The 13,003-nt window shown below is 28.6% G+C and overlaps 1 protein-coding gene across 2 annotated transcripts in view; it reads right to left on the bottom strand.

Moving 5' to 3' along the window:
* Arp2 (Actin-related protein 2) overlaps positions 1-13,003 on the bottom strand; it is a 47,094-nt gene that overhangs the window by 11,880 nt on the left and 22,211 nt on the right. For both annotated transcript variants that reach the window (XM_075358571.1, XM_075358572.1), the window contains 4 exons: positions 6,814-6,893; positions 5,277-5,412; positions 2,708-2,917; positions 2,159-2,308 (listed from right to left, as the gene is read on the bottom strand). In XM_075358571.1, coding sequence (XP_075214686.1) covers positions 2,159-2,308; positions 2,708-2,917; positions 5,277-5,412; positions 6,814-6,893 — 576 coding nt within the window. The remainder of the gene's footprint in view (positions 1-2,158; positions 2,309-2,707; positions 2,918-5,276; positions 5,413-6,813; positions 6,894-13,003) is intronic.

Here is a 13,003-nt window from a genome sequence, read left to right as displayed (position 1 = left end):
AAGCTATCTCCATCTTTATCTAATAGTTTTATAAATTCCTCATCAGGCCTAGTTTTATCTGTAGAGATGTAAAATAACACGATCTGCTTCAACAAGGGGAACATTGATAACATTTTCCTTTCCTGGGGTAAACTTATTTCTTTTTGGTCAGTCTTTAACTGCATAATGTTTGTCTGTAGCCTGACTATCAAACAAACACAAGAAAGCATATATTTTATAAAGCCACTCTGAACCCCAACTGCTTGCAGGTCAGCAATGATTCCCCATGAGTGTTCATCATAATTAATAGCTTTTAAAATTTTGACATACTTTCATATGTTTCTTTTATTCCTACAGTATGTGCTACCAGTATAGAAGAAAACTTATTCAAGTTATACAACACTGCCTTTAAGCTTCTTTTTGATGAGTCTATAAATAAATGCCAATCATGAATAACATATTCAATGTGCAGTTCAGACATTAGCCCCTTAACATCATCAAGGCAGAAACAAATTAAACCATCTCTTCCAAAGTATTTCAGTAAATTTTCCTTTCGATTTCTATATACTGAAATGTTACTATCCTTGTTTAACAATTCTGCATGTTGTTTTGACAAATATAAGTCACAAATTAGGTCACACAGTTCTGCTTGTGTAATGAGGTGAGGTTCAGTATTTTATTCTTCTGTAATGTAATTAATATCTATTGAAGTTGAGGATTCATTGATTAGGCCTTCAGGGGAATCAGAAATTTCTTTCCAAAAAGTTGGAGCGATTGAAATAGGTAAATCAACACCATGAAGTACCGGTCTCATAGCTGAACAAACCTTTGGGTATGCAATACTGCTTTTATTGTTTGAATTAAAACCAGTAACATTTTTTAAGAAAAAATACCAGTCATAATGGTTGGTAGGCTCTCACCAAATCATAAGTACACCAAAAGGTAAATATCCTCTCTTTTTCCTTTTAACCACTGGGTTAGTTAATGTAGCACTAGATGTAAGCTACATGAGGAGACCAGGATTTATCTTGGTCTCCCAAGAGACAGTCAAAATAATGTTTGTAAGCAGTTTTCCGCAGATTCGATACTGGTTTTTGTTGACTTTTCATGGTGAATTTTCCGCCAACATAACAAAAATATTTGTAGAATTTTTACCACTACCACAACTAAAGAACACAGCAAGTCATATCAAGAGCTGAACACATACTGAAGAAAATTTCATCACATAGAATTTCTCATTACTTGACTTATTGACATGTTTATACATGTCTGGCTTGACATGAAATGACATCATTTTACTGTTATGTATCAAACATAGGTCTACAGCAAGCATCACAATATAAATCAGATGTGAATAAGCAAACATACTAATTTATTTGTATTGATTGTTCCACGAATGATGAAATAAATAAATTTAACAGACTGTAACTTAAGAACATTATCTCATGGATTGTTTCAGAATATACATTCAGATTCAACATATAAAATATTATATAGAATACCTACTCCCTTTTCAGTTCCAAATTTTATGTTGACTAGTATTATTTGTTACAGTTACTTAATTAACTTTTGTGAAATTATATATTATAACTCAAAATCAAACTATTAAATGAGAATTTATTTTTATAGGACAGAACAGTAATTTGGATATACATATTTATATCCAGTGTTCGCTTCTATAGGAATATTATTAGTATAGTTTTGACCATGATATATAAATATATCAATAAAGTGTAATACAAAATACACAGTGATTCTTGTCAGATGTTACTGAAGGACTTCTTTGTCCACAGTACATCAAACCTTCTAACTACTGCTGCTTATACCTAAAAACAGTCAAAAATGCCATACAAATGAATGATACTGTATAGAGTAATCTGTCCTATTATAATACTAACAAATAATTATTTTATAATAAGCAAAAAAATCTTCATATGTATCTCATCATTAAGTGAAACTGAGCAATAAATTGAACACCGAGCTGTAAATTAAAAACATGTTAATATAGCACATGCTATTATTTTAGGTTTATAAAACACTACCTAAGATTATTGTAATATTGTAGCTTGCTATAACTTTGTGTACTTTCTACTTAAAAAAAACACATACTTAAAAAAAATACATGTCTTTGCACATATGAGGTTAAAAATAAATATAGAAAACATAAAATAACACTTACAGTATAAGGTTCAACAAGAACTGTTGTTTCTAGAGCTAATTTTTGTTCAGTTTCTATATTATATCCAATATAACAAAGCTTCTCCTTCATTATTCGTACAGTTTCAAAATCTGCAGAATGGTTAAATGCATAACCTCGCAACAAAAGTAGCTAGAACAAATGATATAATAATATAAGAATAAAATTTATATGAAGATATAAATAAAAATAAAAGATATATTCAAATTTTTTCTTCAATCTATGACTGGATAAAAAGTAATATGTAAATGGTTTAATATCCGTATGAATTAAATAAAACATTAAATTCCTAGTTACCTAATATGATACTTTAATCTGAAACATTAAAAAATAAAACTAAATCCAAGCTATCTTCGCAATAGAGAAATATTTGTACATTTTGGTTTGTTATACATAACTTTTTGGCTAGTAAGCATGAATTCAAGAAATACAAATAGCACATAATAAACATATACACTAAGCATAATAAAATTATGTAATAGTATACTATAGCATATTAATTAAAATTGAAATTACATTTATTTATTTCACCTTAATAAGATAACGAGTAATATCACGTCCAGCAATGTCAAGTCGCCTGGTGAGATGAGGCAATGCAAACTCTTCATATACAGGACAAATATGTGTGACTCCATCACCTGAATCAACAACAACTCCGCTTAACAATCCTTGGGCATACAATGTCAATACGGCTTGAATTGCAATGTATGCTCCAGCAAAACCATAACTTTCAAACATCACCTATTTAAGAAGAAAAAAATTATGGATCTGAATTTACAATAAAAAATTTTTTTAAATATAATTAAATAATTTTCAACTGCTTTTCTTATAATGAACATAAGCGATTCCAGGTTTTAAATAATACTTAAGCTTTGTTTAATACTTAACTTCGTTTAATAATACTTTAGCTTTGTTTGTTTTAATCAAAGTAAAAGTTATTAATAGTTAACTAGTTAATAGTTAATAGTTATTAGTACATAACTAATCCAGACACAATTTTGTAACAATTTATGAAGATCTGTATGTATAAAATTAAACTGATACAGTAACAGTAAGTTAAATGTGCATTATAAATACAATATATCATACATTTTTCAAAGACAAATTTCTGTCACATAGCAATGAAATATAACAAAGACAACAGCCACACTACTAGAGCTTAATTTAATATAAATCACATACTACTTATATCACAGTTCAGAGGTTAACTTTTTATGATTAATTCACATTTACTATAGTATCTTTGCTATGTCTTCAATAAATGGTCTATTAGCAGTTGCTAAATATGCAGTCTGCTTAAAGTTTTTGCTGATCTTTTAAAAATAAATTAATTTCTTAATCAAACATTATTATTATTTTATTATAAAACATTATTTATGGATTTAACCACTATAACAGTTCTTTAAGTTCTGAATTCTTAGTTCCTGTTGAACTAATAAAACTAAAAATACCCTACAAAATTAATAATACACGTTATACAAAGTCTGTTCAGAAAATAACCCAACACTTTTTTTAATTACATGCCAAAAGAGATATTTAGTGATGTGCAGTTGGCAGCATTGTGTCCTGCATAACTTTCTCTGTAACCTAATGTTCTTGGATTATTGATATCTTGGCAACTTCTTGAACAAGACAATGATGACGCAAAGGAACATAACAGGAGACGAAAGCTGGGTTTATGGCTACAACGTAAGTCAAAAGTTCAATCATCAAAATGGATTGGCAAAGAATTTCCACGCCCCAAGAAAGCACATCAGTCTCAGTCCAATGCCAAAGTGATGCTCTCTGTTTTTTTTCAATTTTAATGGAATTGTGCATTTTGAATTCTTACCTCAAGGTGAATCACTGAACCTTGACATGATCCTAAACAGTACGCAAAGTTTTGTTTTAGATAATTGTATCAGATTCTTTCTTTTTAATGGATTATTGTAGTTAATTACAGACGTTATTTTATTACTTGATAATATTTTCTTCACCTTATTAAATTTTGCACTGTACCTCAAGGTACATGGAAAAATCCACAAAGCATATGGTTCCTAGACGTTATTTTATTACTTGATAATATTTTCTTCACCTTATTAAATTTTGCACTGTACCTCAAGGTACATGGAAAAATCCACAAAGCATATGGTTCCTACATCACAATCACACTTTAGACCCTACAGCACACTCAGCTTTGTCAATTTATCAGTTTTGTGCCAAAAATCCAATGACTGTCCTCCCTCAGCCTCCCTCCTCATCAGACCTGGCTCCTTGTGATTTTTTCTTATTAAAATCAGTGATGAAAGGACACCGTTTTGCGACTACTGATGACATTAAAGCACATTTGTCACAAACCTTAAAGACCATTTCAAATGAACCTATCCAGGACTGCTTCGCGAAGTAGAAACACTGGTAGGAAAAGTGTGGAATAAGGAAGCAGAGTACTTCAAAGGGGACAAGGGGCAACAATCAGTAAAATTAATAATAAAGATTAAAAAGATAAAGTTCAGTTATTTTCTGAACAGACCTAGTACTTCAAGAACAGTAAAAAAGAAACACCAATATATAATATTCATATGATAAAATATCTAATTATAATTATATAACATATCTATCAACACCCAAATCTTTAACCTAGAATTTAAAATCTTTCTGGTCATACGGGATTAAAAATATCAAATAACATTAAGCATGTTTTTTTAAATTACAAATAATAAAGTTTTTATATTAACTATAAAGAATATCGTTACACTTAGAATTATAAAACATAAAAATCTAAATAATGCAATATCTTTTTTAGTTTAAAATACAATAACCACTACTATATTGTGTTCTCACAACAAATGTGGAAAATTATAACTGTTAAATATTATTATAATGAATTATAACTGTTATTATAATGAACACAACTGCTTTTCTGAAATATAAGTTGTTTCTTTTCCACAAAATACACCATATAGCAACACAACAGTACAGCATACAGCATGCTTGCTATGCCTTACAATAAAAACCAAGTGCATGCAAATTCACATACACACAATGACACAAACAAACAAACATATGTATAATCAGTATTTGATTATGTAAATTAAAATGCAATAAATATTACAAATTTTACTTCAATCATTTTTTCTCTATTCTTTGTTGGGTTCATTGGTGGTTCTGTTAGAAGGATCTTGCATTCTTTGGGATCAATGTTCATTTTTTCAGGACCAAATGTGTAATCCCAAACATGACGCATATCTTCCCAATTTCTGGAAAAAGTAATAACAAGTTAAATTAATACTACATAAAAATCAATTAATTTTGAGAAAATAAAATTTTATAAAACAATAAAAAAAACTCATTTTGTAGTTAAAAAAGAAAAAAAAATCACATACTAGACTTTTCAAACGACTAACAGAGGAGGGGAATTGATCATATTAGGTATTGAGAACCAAAGTTTTCGTGAACAAGAAATAATAGTAATAACAAATAAAGTGTAAACATATAACAATGAAGTTTTAGGTAATGAAATATTTATGAAGTATTTAAGACATCGGAATTAGAATTTTGGTATAATTACTCGATACAAATACTTAGATTTTAGAGAAAAGCACAATTTTTTTTTGAGAAATATTATACAATTTATTACGTAAAGATGACAAAAATACATTGAAAAGGTTTTTTTTAATTAATCAATTTCTTGTTCAATTTTGCTGCTCTGCTTGAGGCCATAAGATTCTCATCAAAGACTTAATGACAATAATTAGTTATTGCATATTTTTCTGCTGCTAAATATGCCCAATTTCTGATTTAAACCAAAATACAAAAAAAAAATTCATCAGGATCATAATTCTGATTTATAATCTACAATTACTTTAGTGGGTAACTTACATTCTTCACCGACACTCAATAAACCATTTATCAATTTCTTAAACTCATTTTGCAACAAGAAGCTTCCTGACACTATAAGACAGCTAATTTTCAGTTCCTGTGGCAGATTTCCAGTTTCCAAACTTTCACTTTACATTTTCAGGGAACTTTAGCTTTGTTATTTTAAATATAATTTTATGTAAATGCAGTATAAGTGATGTAACGTACAGAGATAGTAAAACTGTCTTTATCTTAGCACTAAAACGTTTCAATTAGGATATATGATGGAGTAATCCAAAAATAACCCTGTTTTACAACATAAGTTTTATTTATTTAAAAACGCTCATGATTTCATCAAATTCATCACAGAATCAACTATTTAAACTACAAAGAGTTCATCCATGCCATTTTCAGTTTTTTAGAAGGCAAACTTTGTCTACGTACATTTTAAAAATTCTCACAGTTTCAAGTTCCCAGTGACCAGTGGTTTCAATTTAAAACTTCTTGTGGTTTTAAACAGACTGTAGCAATTATTCCTTGTTTACTTCTCTTTTATCCCATTGTTTGCCTCTCTTCATTGACAACCAATGTCTTAGTAAATTCCATTCTAAAACACAGTCCAATCTAACAACAATTAAAAAGTTAGATCAGTGGCTCTGTTAATATGGCAGCTTGAATGTGTCAGTCTTAGTTAACCACATTTTTACTATTAGCATATTGCATGTAATTAAAATGACAACTTATTACAATATATCTTATTGTTTTCATGTTGATAAAAAAAGGAAACAAAAACTACTTACCTTACAATTCCGTTTTCCATAGGATAATTGACTTCTAACATTGATCGAAGTTTACTGGCTTCATCTCCAACCATTAAGTCCTAAAGTAAAGAAAAAATTCCCAATAAAATTAATACTTAGCATCTGTTTATTCTATAGACAAATAGTATATTAATTTTCTATAACATCAACAACTACAATTAACCAATGTGCTGGAAGTGTTTCATATACAAGGGTGCCTGAAAAGTTTTAAGCCTCAACATGAAGATGGCAGGACTCGTCAACAAGAGTTAGGGAATGTATTCGCACATGCATTAAAAGGTACTCACCAAAATTTCAGTCATTTTGGATGTTCAGTTGTTGTTTGATGCGAGTGTTTTTGTGAAAATGGAAAAACTGAATATCGTACCATGATTAAATACTTGCATTTGAAAGGCAATCTATGCAAATTAAAAGAGTTGGACGCTGATTACGGGGACTCTGTCCCATCATTTTCCACTGTGAAAACATGGGCACCTGAATTTAAACACGGCCACACCAGCTTGATAGATGATGAGTATATGGTATGGCCAAAAACTGCAATCGCCACTGATATCATCGAACATGTTCACCAAATGGTACTGAACAACCGATGAATTAAGGTTACAGAGATAGCAGGAGCTATGGGCATATCGAAAGAACATGTTTGTCATATACTAACTGAAGAATTTGATATGCATAAGCTATTCACGTGTTGGATGCCGCATTTGCTCATTTTGTATCAAAACATATTCGAATGAATATTTCCAAGGCCCTGCTGGAGAATTTTAAGCAAAAAGAGTCAGATTTTTTGCATCGATTCATAACTGTAGATGAAACATGGATCCACCACTGCACTCCTATGAAACAACAGTCAAAACAATGGACTGTAATGGGTGTACCTGCTCTGAAAAAGGTGAAGACGGTTCCATCGGCCAGGAAGGTGATGGCGACTGTTTTTTGGGATAGTAACAAAATTTTGTTTATTGATTATCTTCAATAAGGCAAAACAATAACAGGACAGTATTATGCATCATTACTTGACAAGCTGAAGGCAGAAATTGCAAAAATACAACCACATTTGAAGAAGAAGAAACTGCTTTTCCATCAGAACAATGCGCATGCTCACACTTCGACAGTCGCCATGGCTAAAATTCATGGATTGCACTTTGAATTGGTTGACAACTCACCATATTCACCAGATCTGACCCCAAGCAACTTTTTCTTGTTTACTGATCTTAAAGTTTCACTTGGAGGAAAGAGGTTATCGCATATGTAAATCCCTATTCTGCGGAGAAAGACATCAGCTATTATTTGGAAAGGTTAGGGGTTACAGCATCGCTGGAAAAAGTGTATCAAGTTGAAAGAAGACTTTGTCGAAAAATAAAACTATATTTGACAGAAAAAATACATCTTTCTATGTTTGGATTAAAACTTTTCAGTCAACCCTTGTATTTATAATCAAAACTATCTATAATCTTATCTATAATCAAAACTATGATTTTATTCACCATTTAATGTTTTTTGATTTTATTCAAAATTATTTACCCATAATATATTTAAAAGTGAAATTAAATCTTTGATAAATAATTAAGTAAAGGAAAAAATGGATAACTACTAAAACAAATACAGGAAACTTTCTTTCTACATATCGGGAACACTTAAGTTTAGATTTTTTGATATTAAATTTTGTTGGGATGACAGGTAAAATTTGAATCATTATTCTTTTTTTACATTTATGCATGTATTTTTGATCCTTTTTTTTATTTTAAGATTAAGATACCTTTTAAATTTATATAAAATATACTTAATGTACATTTCAGCTGAAGTAGATTTTAATAGTCTTCTCCATCTTTTTTCTAAGTTACAGCTTTACACACCACTACATTAATTTGAATAAGTCTACTGACTGACTTAAAAGCTAAATTACAATAAAAATATAGTTTAAATAATACCTGAAACATAGAAAGTGTGTACAATTGTTCAATAGTATGTAAATGCAAATAGATCTTTATAACAAAACAATTAGATTTATAATTCTTTTTTTTTTTACTAGTTAAAAAAAAGTTTAAATCATACATGTCCTGAAAATAAAAATTCTGAACTATACTATCAAAATCATTCTTATTTTTTAAATTAAATGCAAGAGAGGCAAAAATACCTGTATTAAGTAAAAAAATACAAATTTATAAATTTGATTGAAATTACGCAAATGTATTTCTGTTTACAATAACAAAATTTACTTCATATCACCATATAAATGGAAACATTAATTTTCATCAAAAAAATTACTGGTCTTTGTTAGGTTTTAATACAGTTAATTTGATACACATTAATCATTAGAAGATAGTCAAGTATTTTCCTTACTTAATTACATCCTTCATACTTTGTTGATCTTATTTCCTTCTGAGACTAGAGACTAGAATCTTAAAAGAAGGAAGTAAAGAACACAAGGCAGCATTGGCAACAGGAATCTATGATGTCTTTCTTACATCAAGAAAAGCAATAAAAAATTTGGAATTGTTGTGACATACCAATAACCTAAAAAAATTATTTTCTGACATATAAATGGATTTAGCAAGCTTTTTATGAGACTGAAATTATAAACTTTCTAATTAGAAATCATACAATTTATTTTTCTGAAATTTTTTTTTATTATGATAAATTTTTTGTCCCTAAGTGATTAAATTATTAAAATTTCTTGACAGAAAAATCTAAAATAGTAGCCGGAGCAAGCAGTAGTTTTAATTATTTTTTATAACAAAAGTTTCTTTCAAAATGTTTCAGAGTTTATAATAGAAGAGGCAGTTTATTAATAACATCTAATCTGCAACAAAGGTTAATATGTAAGAGGTAATACAGATTCATTATAGCTAATATACAAGGCATATTTTTAAAATAAGGCAAATTTGAAATAAAAACTGAACTGAAAAACATGAACAAACTTTATTACTTATGTATAAAAACTACATTTATTTACTACTTTTCTACATAGCTGCCTTCAACTTCAACACATTTTTCATAGCATTTAATTAGCTTCTTCATTCCTTCTTCAAGAAATTCCACCACCAATGACTTAAACCAAGCAATAACACTTTTTTTCAGTCATCAATGTCAAACCTTTTTGTTGCAAAGCATTTTTGAAGATGAATAAAAATAAAATAAAATCTGGGAGCTAAGTCAAGGCTATAATGTGGATGATTGGAGATTTTCCAACAAGATTTTTACAACTACTCACTGTCTGATTTGCCATGTGTGGTCGGGCAATGTCATGCAAATACAAAATCACAATACTCTTCTTGCATAAATTGAGCAAATATTCAGTTGTAAAAAGATTCCAAGTAGGGGTGAGATTTTGTGTTTTTCATATCTTCAAGAAGGGCAATGTGAATGCCAAAAACAATTATAGAAATATTGCTTTGATATAGTTTTTCAAACTTTTCTTATATAACTGCTAATCATATGAGTTCTTTGATATAATTTTTCAAAATTGTTTACTTATATAACTGCGAATCATATAAATTGGACTACTAAGAACAAAAATTTTCCAATGGATAAAATGGTTTAAAAACTACCACGTGCTGTGGGTTATTTTTGTATTCTCTTCTGTTATTAACAGAGGTGACAGCTCTTGCCTTAAAAACTAACGGTTTTCACCACATTCATTAACTTTAAACGTGATTTATTGCGTTATGCTAAATTGTACCATAAATTGAATAGCCTTGATTTAAAATATGTTAATAATTATAATGATGCAAGTTTAGTGGTAATATGAGAAGATGAAATGAAGTACAGAGTAGAGATTTCACTGGAAGTACTTCAGGGTGATTCTGATCGTAACCGTTAACACAATTAAGATTGTTTTCTGAGGAGAGGCGCAATGGAAAAGAAATATTAAACTTCGATGCTACAATAATAATGAGACAGAATTTTCAACTGGTTTAGTTATTTTCATATAAAATTGTCTTTTATGGTTAATTTTTAGTATCAGCAGATGAAGTTAAGAAGGTTAAGTTGGCATCTACTGAAGTAATATTCTAATTAAAACAAAATCAAACTTATAGGTAAAAAAAAAAAAAAATAAATTATTTGATGGTCTGGTAAATTCTATACATCTGTATTTATCTAAGTTTCGAAGAATCATAAGAATGATATAATCAGTGCTTAGTTTTTTAAATATATTTTTACAATGACTAGAAATATTCCTAATCAGAAGGTTTAGTTGGAAAGAGTAGCAACTAATTAGAATTGAAAGTATGAGTATTAAAAAAAAAATGCTAAACTGGATGAGACTAAAAACCATGTAATCAATGGATCAAAAAGATTATGTTTAAGGGAGCTAACAGTATTGAATGGAGTATATGTAATAAACTACAATAGAGAAATGCAACATCAAAACTAAATTAATTTGTGTGAAAGCAAAGATTTTTTAAATAATGATTCAGTAACTGCTGTCAGGATGAAAATGAAAAATATTTTTATGATATACACTCTGCCTTTCAATTAAGTTTTAGCTCGATCTAAAAAATTTCCTAGGGCAGTACACAAAGTTACTATTCTAAACTTGTATTTAAAAGCCAGTAATTCTTTGTATATTCAACAGAGCTGTTTTAATTGAGATAGGATTTTTTTTTTAAGGAAATGTTTATATATTTTCCAGCAATTTTATATATAGTTTGTGTGATTTGACCTCACTAGGTTATACATCCTTCACTTTCTTGTTTGTTTGTCCTCTATTTGAGGATAAATGAGCATCTTGTCTTGCAAGTTTTTGTCTTAGAAGAAAGTATAGTGCAAATTACATTCAGATATTACTCAGGATGTAAATCTTAAAAAAATTTATTTATTGTCAAGGATGTTGATAAACAAATAACTTATACTGTTATGTAATTGGGCTTTAAAAAATTGTAATCTTCATTATTTGGTAATTTTGTGAAGTGTTTATATTTACTGTTGAAACTGTTTATGTTAACTTTTGGTAAATTAATCTGTAGTTGTAAATTAAATGGATTAATTACAAAGTGGTATTGATTGGTAGTCATATGATTGACTGTATTATATATGGTATATTATATGTTTGTTTTGGAATTAATGTAACCTATATATGTACAAAATTGTATTTATTTCACCCATTTATACAGGCATTCCCTGAAACAAAATAAATAATATCATTGTTTATCTTTTTAAAAAAGTAATTTTCATTTTCCCCAACATTTTTCAGAATTCCTATACTAAATATATTAATAATAGATATTAAAATGTAATTGCAATGCATTAAAATTGTTTTATATATGTTTAAAAAAATTAAATTAGAATAAACATTAACAATGTACAGAGCTTAAAACAATGAAGTATCAAGTAACCTTTGTTAAAAAAAAATAATATATATATTTTTTTATACTTTTATTTATAGTCGCATCAAAAATTAAAGTCGTTAGTGACTTATTAGTGTAATGAAATTGTACCAGTAAATGTGTAGTCTTGAACAAACTCAGGCCGACCATTCCTGAGAAGTGTGGTTAATTTAAACCCAGCCAATAAAGAACACTGGTATCCACAATCTGATATTGAAATTCAAATAAAAGCAATTACCTTTATTAGGATTTGAACCTGAGAACTTCAACTTTAAAATTAGCAGATTTATGGTGACAAGTTTACTACTAGATCAACCTGGTGGGTTTTTTCATTTGTTTTTTATTCACTGCTTAAATAAGTTAGATTTAAAATAAAACTAAACTTACAGTATATGTAATTAAAATTATTGATAAGTATGACAAAATGTGATTCTCAATTTTAAAATAAAATTAAAAAAGAGAAACACCTGCATTTAAGCACAAGGAAATTTCATTCCAAAAGAACTTTTCAGATGTATTGTGTTGCACCTTTTCAAAGGTCTAGGTGGTTTGCAAAATCACTAAACAAACACTCCTGTTGTTAGCGACACTACCCACTACAACAGTACAGAGACTGCACAATAACTCAAAAAAGATCTTCTGGTGGTACATTAACATGTATCTGAAGTTTTTATTTTTTACCAAATTAAGTTCTTAATCTAAATGTATATTACACAAAACTGAAACAGTAAGCAATACTACAAAAAATATAATACACATGCAAATTTTAATTCATTCAGTACATAAAATGTAAAATTTTATTATTTTAAATCAACAAAATGCTATGCTACAATTATCAT

The sequence above is a fragment of the Lycorma delicatula genome, chromosome 2 (assembly GCF_047948215.1).
Source record: "Lycorma delicatula isolate Av1 chromosome 2, ASM4794821v1, whole genome shotgun sequence".
In the NCBI taxonomy this organism is placed as follows: domain Eukaryota; kingdom Metazoa; phylum Arthropoda; class Insecta; order Hemiptera; family Fulgoridae; genus Lycorma; species Lycorma delicatula.
The sequence above is the reverse complement of the archived record's forward strand: the minus strand, read 5'-3'. Positions and strand labels throughout refer to the sequence as shown.